Below are 15,103 nucleotides of genomic sequence, written 5' to 3'. Positions count from 1 at the left end.
TTCCCCCGGTTATTAATGCACGCTATTAACATTTTATTTTCATTATCTAATTCCCCGTGAAATCACCGCTAATTAAAAGTGCTTGTCGCGGAGTGCAGTTATGCACCCGCTGTGTTGTAACAATTACCGTGGAGTTTGTAATTAACTTGGAGCATTTGTACAGCTTTAGAAAATATATTATTTTTTTTCTTCTTCTTTTTTCTTCTTTTTTTTCCCCTCTTTTAAACTTCATTGTTGCGCACAAACGCGTTGAAAGGCGCAGGTAGGAGGTCGAAATAATAAAAAATATATATATATTTCGAGTAAAGACAGAAACATATCTGTGGCGCGTTTCTGAGAGTGATAAATTAATCTTAAATTAAGTTGATTACGTTAAATCGTATCGTATTCTTTTTTTCTTCTGTTTTCGATCTTTTCAATCATTAAATTTTTTTCCAACTGTTTCGATTTACAAAAATTGAAACGTTAAATTGGTGTAATTTCATAAATAATAAGGGATAAACGGTTCTATTATTTTGTGATTTTCGTATCTCGTAAAGGATACAGCGAGCGAAGTGGTTATTCGTAAATAAATTCGATTGTTAAATATTGTTAAATATTTTACAGGCATTTTTCCTTTTTTAATTTTTCGAATTTCGAATTTCGAAAATGGGTTGAGAAACTTGATTCGAAATTCAATGGCGTCGAATTGATAAGGGGATTTCAGGATTTCGAAATTCTACATCCGTGTCATTTTATTATCCTTATCAATGTCAACGTTCAATTAGAATCATTTATCGCATACCGTTGCAAACCGTGCTAGATTTGACGCATTAGCTCCCCCGTGAAATTTAATAATACTGGAGGGCGAATTTTTATTGGTGCTTGAACCGTAAACGGCCTCGCCTTGCCTCGCCTCGCCTTGCCGCGATATTGTCGTGACGGTATGCAGGGTAATCTATCAAGAACAAACCACTTGATCAAATTTCTCATGATTAAGGGGATGAAATTTTTTCCCCCTTTTTTTTTACGCGGAGATGGAAGGCTTGGATCTTTTTTTTTTCTTCGAAGGTGATGGAATCACTGGTATTTTTCTAGCGTAAATGAAATAATGTACGCCTAATTGTTTATTATTTATATTTATTTCAATTTAGAAGAAATCATTAGAATTAATATCTCGCAATTTTTAAATGATACAGTAGAAATGGTAGAACCTGTAGCGTTCCCAATCGTGAAATTTAGATAGATGAAAATTTTTCAAAGCGTTGGAAAAATATTATTTCTCGATAATAAAATTACATTTTTTCGATATTTATAAATCGCGAAGTGTAGAATTTAATTTATCCTTTGTCCGATTTGTGAAAATTTCACGTATTTCGATATCACTTGAAAAAGATTCGCAGAATGATTTTCGTCGAAAGATCTTCGCACCTCGCGGGACACGGGTTGTTGTATCTTTAACAACGAAGGGGGTAATTACGCATTCTATTTTAGCCAAAGCACGCGGCTACAAGAATACGAGACCCAACTGCACCGTTCCACCGAAATGAAACTACACCGCTTTCCGTGGCAACTGTAAATGAAAAGTGCTTAAACTTTACCCTTCATCTAACCGAAGTCAAAAATCGCTGTGTCATTAATAAAATTACTATTCACCGAAGGATGAATAAATTGAACCCCGAATCAACCCAAGGAAATTAAAATCGAATAATTACGGAATAACAAGAGCGAAGAAAGAATCGAGGATAAACTCATACATTTTTTTTATATTCCTCGTTTTATTGAAAAATCATCCCTTAAATTTTCGGATATGTGTAAAAAAAAAAAAACATCGACGAAAAATAGAACAACGATGATCGTACAAATTGTTAAATATTCCACCAATTCACGATACATTTTAAAAGAATTTTGGAATGTAAATGAAGTGGCTCGTGCGTGTAAATTGGAAACGTTTTTTATTCCAATTAAACATTTTGGAATGTAAATGAAGTATCTTGTATCTCACTGTGGAAAAAAAAAACTCCCCGGTATAAATTGGAACGTTTTTTTTTTTTTATTATTACCAAACAACTTCGTTTCAACCAAATCTATCCAATTACTTAAACCGACCAACTTGATCGAAATAATACATTCGTGATGTTTGGAATATTTGCACGACTCGATACACTTTCTTCGATCTCACCAATCCCTCGATTAATCCTCTAGAAAAAGGAGTGGCGATGATTAATACACGGATCCACTTTACAGATGGTTCAAGTGTTCTCAAAACACCGGTAGAGGATTTTTTTTTTTTTTTTTTTTTTTTAGAGCGCGAAGTGGGATCTCGAGGAAGTGACAATTATCAGATTAAAATCTTGACCTCGGTGTTCGAGGAGCCGGTGGAACGTCTTCCCTTTGCTCCGAGCTCCACTGGTTTGTGCAGTAGAACAAATTTTGCGAATCTTTGATTTAATTAATTCCTTTTGGGTCGCGTTTAAAATGGTGGAAAATTAACGTGACGAGGAAGACGAGAGAGAAAGAGGGAGGGACTAGGAAAAGAGATTGATCTTGCGAAAACGAGGAGAATATTTTATCAAAGGTAGCGAGTAATTTAATCGTTTTCTTTGAATATTATTATCGGATTCTGTTCAAAGAATCTGTTTACCATCGATACCGTCGATAATTGTTGTATAATTAATGAATCGTCGATGAATTGTAAAACGAGCGAGGATCGTTTCGACGATTGAACTACTCGATCATTGTTATTAAGGGTGAGCACGATGGAACCAAGATTTAGGTAAAATTTATTTTTCTCTTTTTCCGTTTCTAAGCAACTTTTACACAATCTTATGAGATTATTATTTATTCCTTGTTAATAAATTATTTTCAGAGGGACAACAAGAATTGCATTCAACTAAATCCGAATAATGCTCGAACTCTTCGACGTCGATACCATCGATAAAAATTTACTAATGTTTAATTTCTTTCATCTTCAAATAAATATCAACTCTATGAAGAGGAACTCTACATATATTTTCTTTTTAACGCATTGCTCGAAACCACTCAGAGATAAATAAACGACAGGATTAATCTCGAAACGAGATCGAGATACCTCAAACGTGTATATAATCGTCGATTTCGTAAATCGTTGAACGCACGCTCAAAGAAAAAAAAAGAAAAAGAAAAGAAAAAAAGAAAGAAGGAAAAAAGGGGGAAAAAGCGAAAATAACACCGCTTTGACGTTTTCCCTGTAATTTTAAACATATGCACCGTGTTGGATTACATCCAGCAAAGCGAGTTATAGTTGCACATCGCTCGCTCGATTCGAAATAGAATGATTCATAGACAAAGACCTTGTTCTAATTCAAAAACGAAACACGGAAAAGCTGTGGACCGTGTCCGAGTCACATCGCGGATTTTACGAGACACGTTACGCTCCCGGTTTATTTCTGCACGGGCAGAATTTCAGAAAGGTGTTAAATACCGTGACGGATACGATAGAGCGGCCATTTTCTTGCGTGCGGAAAATTGATACCGCGGCGCGCAATTTTCGTTTGCCCAACTCTTCCAGAATTTAATATCTCGTTCCTTCTCTTTGCTCGAACAGAATTCGATGAATATAATAAAAAATTCTCTTCTCGACATATCTAATATCGGAATCGTTATTAAATAGTGGAAAAAAGTAAACTCGAGCAATCACGAATTTCAGAAAATTTCCTTCTTCCCAAGATAAAACGATCGAAAGAGAAAGAAATAAATAAAATTCAAATCGAATTGTCCGAGGAAGATAAAGAGGATCGTGGAGAGGTAGGTAGATATCGCCTGTTTTCCAAACGAGCGACGATAATCGAGGATCAGGGTGTAATCGAGGTATCATAAGTGGCGTGGGCAATTAGTATTCTCGTAGAGCCATCGTCAGCAGGCTTGGATCCGCCGGTTCTAAAGACCCGTTTCGCGACTCTATCTCGCCTCGAGAAACTAATTCGACGAAAACCATAAGAACGGACGTTTGGCTACATCCCACGGCATTAAGGGTGTTCTCACGCGCGAGGAGGGGGAGTTTCGTGGTGAGAGGGGGGCGAGTCAGCGGGTTTCCGAGTCGTCGTCGCCTGGAAATAGCTTTGGCAACGAGAGAAGACGCGCTGTGCCGTCTTGCTTCATAAAATGGGAGATCGCTAACGTGTTGCTTTTTCAAACCGCTCTCTCTCTCTCTCTCCTCCTCTTCTTCTTCTTCTTCTTCTTCGTCGCGCCTCGTTCCGCCTCTCGTCCTGCACACCGGCTAATATAGATCATACCGCTAACGATTCCTATTAGAGTTGTCGTTTACCTCGTAATAACCGAGACTTTGTCGAATTTATCGGTTGGCTGATGGTTAAGGGACGTTTCTTCACGTTCCTGGATTTAGAGATTGGATTCGTGTCGCGTATATTTATTTAAGAATTTGTATAATTTTTATTTTCAATCGATAAAATTTTTTTTAATTAAATGACGCTGAAACGATTCGATTCGAAATCAAGTCGAAAATTACTTGATATAATTACGTTTCTGACGATCGTTCGCGAATCACAAGTTGATGTTATCGACGATTGATAGTTCGAATCGAAATATAGAATCGGGGTTACAATTCTACGGAAAGGAATCGAGTTAAAAAATCGAGTGAACTGAAAGATTTAAAATAATGCATCCCCTCTCGTTATTATTCGGATATTCCATGCGCAACGTTTCTGAATCCCGTCTCTTACGAAAGGGAAGTTAAGGGATAATTAATCACCATGCTGCAGGTAATTAATTAATGTTCAATTTAATGGAACGGTTGTAATTAGTCGAGGCGCAAAACGAAATTTATAGAATGTATTTACGTAAGAAATAATTAGGCGCGTCCGCCTGGATAATAAAATAATTGATTCGCGTCCATTGACCCATGCGTGTTTTAAAAAATGATGAAAATGATTAATAAATCCGATTCGTGAATTCGAGTTTCCTACCATTTCGCGAATAATTATTTTCTTACGTTTCGTTGTTTCGTTATTGGATTCTTCATTAAAATAATTCGTTTTATCTTACTCGATGACACTCTCTTTTTTTTATGTATAACAAGAAACATTTTAAATTTGGAAATTAAAAATTGAAATTTTTATCAATCCATTTTCTTAGCTTCGAACATTCTCGAGTCAACGTGTGTTTCATTACGCCCTCCCTCATCATCAATCATATCCTCGAATTATACAATCGTCCAAAGCCATCGAAGGATGAAAATTCTTTATAGAATAAGAGAATTCTTTTCACGAAAATTCTACCTTTGTTTACCTTCGTTCATTATGCGAAACGCGATTTCGAGTTATTTTTCATCAGCTCGAAACGAACTCCATCCCTCTTTCACGGGGTATGTCCAGATGGGAGATTTTTTTGTTTTTTTATTCTGGACGCGTGCGCGTTGCAAAAACACGGAATTTCGTTAAGTATCACTATTTTGAAGCTGTACATCCATTAAAAACATCGTGTACAATGGTCCAAAACCGGTAGATTCTCGTTATCCACTCAGTGCCGTGATTCTCCTCCTCCCTTTTTCCTCGAAATTTCTCTTTCCTTTTTTTCCTTTTCTTCCCTTTTTTTCTCTAGTAATTAACTCGAAAATGCTAACGCCGTGGAATATGATGAGCGTAACGGTATCGTAAAGTCGGCACTTTTTAAATTTCTTCCCTTCGTTTTTTTTTTTTAAATCGTGTATTATCTTCCACGCGTGTACATCCCTCGTTTAAATTTTTAGATATCAGGATAATTTTGGTGTTACGTCGGTATTAATCGAAGTGCATCCTTTGGTAATGAGAGAGAGAGAGAAAGAGAGAAGGAAGAATCGAGAAGGAAAAGAGAAATATCAAATCTTGAATGGATATTAATGTAATATCAATCAAATCCTTTCAAGGATCAAATTGCTTAGAAACTGTAAGAAGAAATTGTTCCTTATTAATCAACATATGTATCTGTTTCACGACTTAAATTAAATTGGTAAGAAAAGAATTATCTACATAAATAAAAAATGAGATATAGAGATATAAGATAGAAAATTGTCGAGAATAATTATCAAGTCTTTGATAGATCGGTTTCAAATTAACGTAAGTTCAATAATTTCTAATCAACGTGGAAACGTTTGATAAGAAAGAAAACGTATTCTTTTGAAAGGCGAGAGTTATAACGCGAGGATAATTATTAACGGCCATCTCTTTTTCTCTTTATTTCGTGTAACGTTCGATACACAACGCGGCCTGTTTGTATTCCTTTCCGCTTCCGGACTCGTCGATAGTTTGATCGAATGGAATCTATAGAGAGTGAAATGGGACAGAATATGGTGAAAAGAAAATAACTTTATCGGACGCGTTTTAGAAATTTATCAGAATAACAAAATTCGTTATTGGTGTTGATCGATATTAGAGGGAACAGTATGGAGTAAAATTGTTAAAAAAGAAAAATGGAAAGTTTTCATAAGTTATACGCGTTATTTAATATTATATTATATTAGTTTCTCGAGTATAATTTCGAGGACACATTTTTCCCAGCCATGTTCGAACGAATTTGTTATTTAATCGAGGAGAATTAGCTGGTAGATTAATCGAATAGTCGATGACGGTTCTGCCAGTGATCGTTTATAATGGGTATCCGATAGATCGAAAGTTTGCCGTATCAATCTGTCTTAACCACGTGCTCGACACGATTAGGCTAATGATTAATCTCCATCATGATTCAGTAAGTAATTTTCGTAATTTCTAATGTATGCACAAACTTATTATTATTAAGAGAAATATCACGATTTGTGAAATGTTTGTAAAATTTTATTCAAATTTGATTCGATAATTCTCTCCTCTCGATCCGTCAATTCTCAAAACGCACGATACAATCGAGCTTTAAAATTTAAAACTCGATCGAAAATTGCTGCGTTTACTCTGAAAACGGTTCGAGTAAAACGTAAAAAAACCTTTTCATCGTTATCCGATCGAATGGAGGAACCTGACCTCACAAAAATTTCTCTTCTTCTTCAGATCGCGCGCGAAGCGAAATCTCCCACGAGGCAAAATCTCGACAGTCGTTATCACCCCTCCCTCCAGTATCCCCCCTGTCAACATGAAAAAATTATAAACAGGGACAAAAGAGAGGCGAAGAAGAAGCCCCAAGGGGGTGAAAGCGGCGAGATCATCGGGGTCTTTACGCAAAGACCACGTGTCGGGCTGGGTGGTTCCAATAGGAGCCGCTGCTCTCTTTTTATATCCAGTTTCTTTTCCAGCGCTTCGTTAACCTTGCGACGCGGGCAACAGGCGGTTTCCTCCGCCGCTTCGTTAGACACCAAGGTATGGATGAATGCGCGGAATAATTGAGAGAGAGAGAGTGCTTTAATGCGAATTCTTAATTACGATCCTATGAATGCACGCGTTGGTATTATGTTGCTGGATGTCATTGAGAGAGAGAGAGAGAGGAGAGATACAAAGAAGAGGGAAGTGGAGGGAAGGAAAGAAAGGGGAGACCTCGTTTCTCCTCGTTGAAGTTTCACCACCCGGGGGGTGTCTCGACACCTCCGAAGGATATTTATATAACCCAATTTTCGAACCGGTTCCGCGATGGTAAATAGCGGAGGCTGTGTGTAGGCCATCCTGTCCCTTTCATCCCCCTGTTGTTCGAAAATATTTGCCCGGACAAACACAACCAGACGGTTTCCCATTAACTCCATCGGTGTTACCCCGATGAAGTGGGGAGTGAGAGAAAAAAGAGAGAAGAAGAAGAAGGAAGAAAAAAGGAAGGAATAAAAAAAGAGGAGAATGAAAAAAAAGTGGAACTGATCTTTTTTTTTTTCTCTCTCTTTCAGCCGGAAAGCTTACGGCGCGTTGCAGTGGGAATTTTAAACTGCTGCCCCGGCTGCCCGTTCGAGTGGGCTGGACTTTAGAGCTGGAGGATATACATGGTGAAAGTTTTGGTGAGTGATCATTGAATTTTTTTCTCTCTCCCTCTCCTCTTTTTGCCCAACGTATTTTGAAATATAATAGTACGTTTGTAATCTTTCCATCTTTTCGTTTATTTATTTATTTATTTTTCGAAGATCGAGTTTTTTTTCGAGCTTTTCCCTATACGAATCTTTTTCTACCCAGAATCTTAATTAGAACCACTTTTTACATTCTTATACCCCCCCGTCTCCTCTGTCTGAATAAATATTCACATTAATTTCTCGAGAAACTGGCGACGATCGATACATAAAAATTCGCGGTTCGAACACTTTTCCCCCCAGCATCGAGTCTCAACGAGCAATAATCCTCCCCGCCTCCTCCCTCCCTCTTATTTTCGCCTCTGAATTTCCATTCCTCGTTTGAACGTTGCCCGCAATTTCCTGCCACGTTTCTTAACGCTCGCCGATCCTGATCCCGTACGAGAAAGGGAAGGAGACGGTAGCGAGGTGGCCTTCCTGTTTACGTGCAAATTTTACGCGTGCATCCCCTTATTCCCCGGCTCCATTGCTCCAAAGTGCGGGTCGCTTGCGGTTGAAATGCGTGCCACGGAAACAGTTGATACAGTTTTGCGAGCAAGCGTTGCTCGCCTCGAACAACGACGACGGCGGCGGCGGCGTGTTGGTGTTTCGCGCGTGTGCGACGCGGGGAACACGCCCAATTCTCCTCGTCCTCTCCATCCACAATCCCTCCCCCTCGCCCCTTAATGCCGCACAATGCGGCGGTTGTCGTGTGTTGGTCTCGCGGCGAATTTCGCGACTCGAGCTCTCCCGAGTGTATATCGGTGGCAAACGAACCGTTCCCAACGAATGTTTCAAAATTACGAATAAAGCTAAGCGTTCCTTCGAACGGGGAAGGGTTTACCCAGCCGTGGAAATGTGCCGCGGAACTTTGCCCCAGATCGTTGAATCTAGGTTCTAGGGAATTTTAGGGATTAGGGGAATTGGGAGGGTTGGACGAGCAGGTCGTTGTTGCTGTTTCGATACGGGGTTCTCGTGTTTAAGCATTTTCGAAACATTTATTATTACGCGTAATCGTAAGTTGGTTAGGAGTGATTGAAATTGGGAGGGGTGGAAAAGAAGTAGACTTTTATTGAATTAGATTCGTTAAAATTGCACGGATGATTGTCGTTCGATCTTATAACGTACATATATTACACGAGGAAGATTAGAGAAAATTTTGGCAAACGAGAGACGAGTTTAGCGTGATCCGCCTGTATTTTTTACAGATTTAATCAACGAATCATAACCGATTCGATCGAGAAGTGGCGCGCGTTTAATGCGAATAAATATTAAACGAGCGGTATCCCCGTTTCTTCACAGCCCGTAGGACACATCCGGAATATTATGAATATTCATTAAGGTATAAGCGGTGATAAAAATCGGGCCGAGTATGAAAATGAAAAATTACCCCTCGTATAAATATGGATGCCTGTGTTAATTGTTTGGCCGGGAAGGAAGCGGGAAGAAGAACACGCATGCGAGACTGTGATTTGCTCCTCCCCCTTTTTTTTATTTTACTTTATTTAATTTTTTTTTTTTTTATTTTCTCTAGACAGTTTTTATCGAGATTTTTCGCGTGCCAAAGCTAGCGGAAAACAGCACTTTCGCCGATGGAAGATTCATTTGCATAACGTGGATCGATTGGCGTGGAAAATAAAATTAATCCTTTTCAAATATTGATCGTCCACGGACATTTGGAAATATTTTCAACTGTGAAATTCATTCTCCGATCTATCCTCTCATCAATCTCAAACATTTGAAATAATAACCGATCTCAAATCTCTATAATCGATCCACCTGTTTCGAAACACTTTCAAAACAAATTTTATCCTCCAAGAGGGATCTTGCTTCTTAGATATCCCATACGGAATAATATTCTTAAAAAAGCAACTAACCAACAACTTAGCATCCGACGAGTCGTTGGAAATGAGATCATGTCCGCCCAGACAAATTCCAAACACCTTTCCACCTTTCCTCGAATTCTCGGATCGGCTCTGAGTAACGACTCGAGGATCCATCGGAATTGATCGAAAAGAGGGTGGCGATAAGGAAAAATAATATCGGTTCGAATACCGACAAAGGAAAGGAAATTCTATACGGTCGGTGGAAAAATCCGCCGTGTTCCCGAATCGCCGTGAATCGAGTTATCGTTAGCCCGATGGGTAATGGCTATTCGTCAGCTAGCGCGGAATTGCTTCTCGAAAATGGAGTGGTTGGTTATAACGCGTTATATCGGGTCTAGGCGCGATTTGAAAGTCAAATACCCGCGTGGAAGACGAAAGGGGTTCGCTCCACCGTTTCAATCAGGCAGACAGGAAGAGGGAGGGAGAGTGAGGGATGAAGGAACCCCCGCGAGATCTCAAGACATTTCGTGGCGCGATATCTACGGCTCCTACGTAGACCGCAGACTTCATCCGATTAACGCCGACCCGGCTTCTGTAAATGCGACCGCCTTGCCAAATTGCCTTATATCCTCACTTAATTAAATTCTAATCGACGCGCGCCACTTTTCCAACGTGCGTACAATGCATTTTCTTCCATGATTTTTCACAGGATTTATTAAGCAATCTTGTATCGTATGTTTGATACTCGAACGATCTTTGAGCAGAACTTCGAAGCGACCCTTCCTATCGTATCAAGTTTCTTCTTTTTCTCTTTTTTCACTTGGATTTTGTACCCAGTTCTCTTGGTAACAAGCCTTTAGAAAAATAAGATGTTTCTCGTCTTAAGTTGGAACAAAGGAAATCGATGTTTTTCCTTTAAGAGTTTTATACTTTATAAAAGACATTTTTGTTTCTCAATTTTTTATTCGCCATTTTTGGAAAAAATATATTACTATCTCGATAACAATCATTCCATGCTTCTTCTTCTTCTTCTTCTTCTCCATTGTCTCGAAGGAAAAGTTCTTCTTGAATAAAAATGGAAAATAAAGATTCGTAATTGCCTGTATGCAACACCCATGTTTCTCGCCCCTTCCAAGCGCATCTAGGAGGGTATAAACTCGATGAATCCTGTCATTTGTTTAATCACAAATCGATACATCGTTCCCCTCCTGGCATCGATGTTGATTTTTAATTCGAAAGGATCCCAGTCTCGTTGTTTGAGTTGCAATCGAATTAAGCGAAAGACTGATTGCAGTCTCGCATCAGGGTATACATTTATCATAAGATTCCTTTCTCGTTATCGCGAAAGAAAAACGGAAACTTTGAGAGGAAAGGAGGGGGAAGGAAACTACGTTCAGTTTTCTTTTGTTCCCCGAATTTACTTAGCTCGAACGGAAATTTTAATCTTCTTTTCGCAATGGAATTCCTCGAATCATCGATAACACTTTCACAATCGTCACGAAGCGAAGGTGTAAAAATTTTCCTCGTCGTATTTATCGAACATTTAAAAGAAGAAAAGATTCCCCCTTCGTGATAACCCTCCCTCCTTTTAAAAAGAAGAACCAAACACTCCCACGAGTTCCTCCAAATTTTATCCGTGTCTAACCGACCCTGAAACAACATCCACCCTACCTCCCCCTATATATATATATTCCAACCGCCGAACTTTCCCTCCTAAAGTCTCCAAGTTCGATTACAAATCCGGATTGTCGAAAAACACCGAACTAATTTCCGACGAATTGAGAATTCGCCAACGTTAACGGCGAGGTGGAAAACACGGTGCTATCGCGTAATCGATTCGCGAGGGGGGTGAAAAGTAGGTGGAAAGAGCGTAGGCAAAGTGCTTGGTGGTTTCGGTCCGCTTTGTTTCCAGGTGAACGGCTCGCGATGAAGGGTGTTCAGGTGGAAACGCGACTCTCCCTCTCCCTCTCTCCCCTCCTCGAACGTGATTCGATTTAGCGCATTCCGATTCAAACTTTTTTCCAAGGGGAGGGGGAAACCTCTGCCGGGGTGACAACTCGTCGCGAGTAATTTCCGTTTGATTAAGGAACCAGAGAAGGAGGGAGAGGAAGGGGAATCCGGCTGGAATCCAATATTCGCGGTGGACTTGGCACGCGTGGAAAAAATTGGCGGAAAGGAGGGAAAAGAAAGAAAGAAGGAGAAAAAGAAGGAACGGGGATCGGAACCTCGACGTGTCGGACCACCCTTTCTGTTTCTGGCAAGGGGAGGGGGCCCTCTCTCTAATTAAATTAAATCGGGACTTAATTTCGATGGGAAACGTGTCGACTAACTGGCTTGGAAAAGATTTGTGCGAGCGGGGGACGCGTTACGTTACGTTGCTCGATCATGCACGACTTATGGGTTGGTGAGTAATGGAAAGGGGTGAAGAGGGTCGAAGGAAAGACGGTTAATCGCGATTGCTGGCGGAGGATGGATTGTTCTTTTTTTTGGTTGGTTGGTTGGTCGGAGAGAAGAAGCTGAGAAGTTTTGAAGAGGAATGTATCTTTTTGCAGTTTTTTAAGAAATAAAGTTATCTGAAATATTTTATAATATACGAGGAATTTGGAAATAAAAATATTGTTCGAGGGTAAGTAATTTCATTTTTTCCCGGTTAAAATTTTCCAATCGAAAAGCACAATCTGTAATTAATTAATGATCTTCAACCGATCCTTTTTATCCTGCTCAAGACCTGCTCGCGAGATGAAATTATTTTAATTTCGAGGACGGCTACGAAAAATTTTGAATAATTTTCGCGATTATATCGGGACGGGATGAGCGCGTATAAGAGCTCGTCAACGATGAATAATGATAATCACTAGTTATCGACGGATTTCATAGATAAATTGGCCCTGATGGACAGCTGTTGCCTGGTAATTGTATTTCGCTACAGCTTGTACCCGTTCTAGCGATGAAAATTTCTCGCATCCACGCACATGCGTAATGTTATAACGTCACGTTCAAAATTTTCATCCAGGCTGTGAACGCGAAAATATTTTACGACAATGCTCGTCGACCGACTTTATTTCACGCGCTCGAATAAACAAATTTCCACGCTTTTTAATTTTTATCGTATGTTTGATACTTTTTTTCTTTCCTTCTTTCTTCCTCCTCTTTAACGATAATTTTATTTCGAGTTTATTTCGAGAATAATTTTCAAACTAATCTTTACTTTTTTCCTTTTTTCTTTTCCTTTTTCTTTTTTTTCAGATTCGGAAAAGAAACATCAAATATTTATCGTAATAGGTGTTAGAGAATACTTGAATACTTTTTTAATGGCGAAATGGAAACTAATGTTATTACTTTTAAAATATCCTGTTCCGTGCCTAGACTGGAAAATATATATATATATATTTTTTTATCATTATTTCAGTTCGTGAAAAATGCACGGTGTTCAGTATTTTTCGGCGGGATTCGTGCGATACATAAAATATTCCGTTTTTTCATGCCGGTGTACACCGTGAATTACAAATGATCCTACTTCAACGGATTCTGAAAAAAAAAGCTTCAACCTATGCGATCATTGTGCAATTTGACGAGCACCGTTACGTTTCGTAAAAATTGTAGGTAAAAATTTATACCGAAACAAATTAAAATTAACAACAATATTTGACAAACCAGTTACGAGGACACCATGTGCGCTGCTCCCCGTATTACAAAAAATACATCTCACAATTGTAAATCTTTCACGAAAAGAAAAAAATGCTAAGATAAGTTTCGAAAATTATAAAGCTTCCAAAATATGGAAGAAAAAAAAAAGAAGAAAAGAATATATCGAAAACGAAATTACGAAAGAAATCGATCGTTGAACTAAGAGGTCCAATTTGGAAATCGAGCTCGAGCCAGAAGCGAGTTTTCATTCATTAAGTCGAAAATATTTTCATTTAAACAGCGTAACACAAATTAATCGCAAACCTTCAAAAGCACGCACTTGATGTTTTCCCAAACTTTAACAAACAACGGTAATAACTCGGTCTACGTTATCCACGTAATACCGTGGAAAACTTGGTGAACCATAAGCGGCGCGATCCAACAAATTTCCATCCTCTCCTCCTCGCCCCCTCCTCGCGGACCAGAAAGCAGCAACTTGGATATATGTATCTTGAAGCGTCGTTTCCAGCTTGCGTCACGTATGAAACGCAGGCCCCGAATATAACGCATCATCTCGATGGCAAAAGGCTTTGTGTGTCGTCTTGCACGCTGAACCTCCCTCTCTCCCTCTCTCTCTCTCTCTCTTTCACTCCCCCATCCTTCATAAAGGATCCTCGTTGTTCGAGCCTCCGCTATTCTTCCGTGGAAATACACCATTGTGCTCGCAACGCGAGGAAAGTTGGTTTCGCGATCTCTGAAATTTATCTCGCTCCATTCAAAGACTTTTAAAATACAATGCGTGTATCGTTGACTGGCGTTAGATTGAAAGCCGGGAAAAGAAAGACGGTTGTTTTCCGGCCAGCGTTCGAAGAAATTACCCTCAGACCAATTTCAACGAGTCATTTCTAGGAGCCGGGAAGTAGATGGCAGATGGTTAAAGGATGGAAATTGGTTAAACCGTGTGGAAAACCGATGCTCCGTTTTTTTCCTCTTTCCTTCCTCCTTTTTTTTTCTTCTTCTTTTTCCCTCCGTATAATAGGAGATCAGATTTTTTTTTTCAATTTTCGACCAATCCGATCGCCGATCGAAGCTTTGCGATTGTTTTTTGACACTATTTCTCACGTACCTGACCGATTATAATTCTATATCTGATTCTTCTACCGCTGTGGGATGGCTGTGTATTATTCCGCTACTGTTGATCGTATTATATTCCAACACCTGGCCTGACTTAACCCCGTTTCGTTCTACTTGTCCGATCGCAGCTGTGTTGTTTTACTCGAACGCGATAATCGACTCGAAGTGAAATTTAATAACAAATCTTCGTGACTTATCTCAACAATTTCAAAGTAATAATCGGGAATAATTGTAAACTGATTACTTTCTCAACGGGATTCTTCTTACGTTACCAATTCGCCCCATTTATCCGATTATAATTTATCAGCCTTGCCTGGCCATGATTGACTTGCTCTACTTATCCGAGCAAGATCGTCTTTCTTTCACTCGTTAGAAAACTAATAAATCGGATTTTCTTAGGGTTTCTCCCTCCCTCTCGAATATTTTTCTTTTTTTTCTTTTTTTTTTTTGGGATTTGGAGAGAATTTGCATTTTTTTATTTTGCAAGTGTACAACGTGATTTTGAACGCGTATCACATATTCAACGAACGTCAAAGCGGAGATCAAAAGCTTT

At 39.2% G+C, this 15,103-nt stretch overlaps 1 protein-coding gene across 11 annotated transcripts in view; it reads left to right on the top strand.

Annotated features, from left to right (window-relative positions):
• The window catches only part of LOC108000705 (uncharacterized), a 306,652-nt gene that overhangs the window by 154,785 nt on the left and 136,764 nt on the right, over positions 1 to 15,103 (top strand). For 7 of the 11 annotated variants that reach the window (XM_062084417.1, XM_062084420.1, XM_062084422.1 and 4 more), the window contains one exon: positions 7,811 to 7,918. The exons of the other annotated variants lie outside the window; for them this stretch is intronic. In XM_062084417.1, coding sequence (XP_061940401.1) covers positions 7,811 to 7,918 — 108 coding nt within the window. The remainder of the gene's footprint in view (positions 1 to 7,810; positions 7,919 to 15,103) is intronic. 11 annotated transcript variants of the gene reach the window in all.

Source organism: Apis cerana, linkage group LG14 (genome assembly GCF_029169275.1).
Source record: "Apis cerana isolate GH-2021 linkage group LG14, AcerK_1.0, whole genome shotgun sequence".
Classification (NCBI taxonomy): Eukaryota; Metazoa; Arthropoda; class Insecta; order Hymenoptera; family Apidae; genus Apis; species Apis cerana.
The sequence above is the reverse complement of the archived record's forward strand: the minus strand, read 5'-3'. Positions and strand labels throughout refer to the sequence as shown.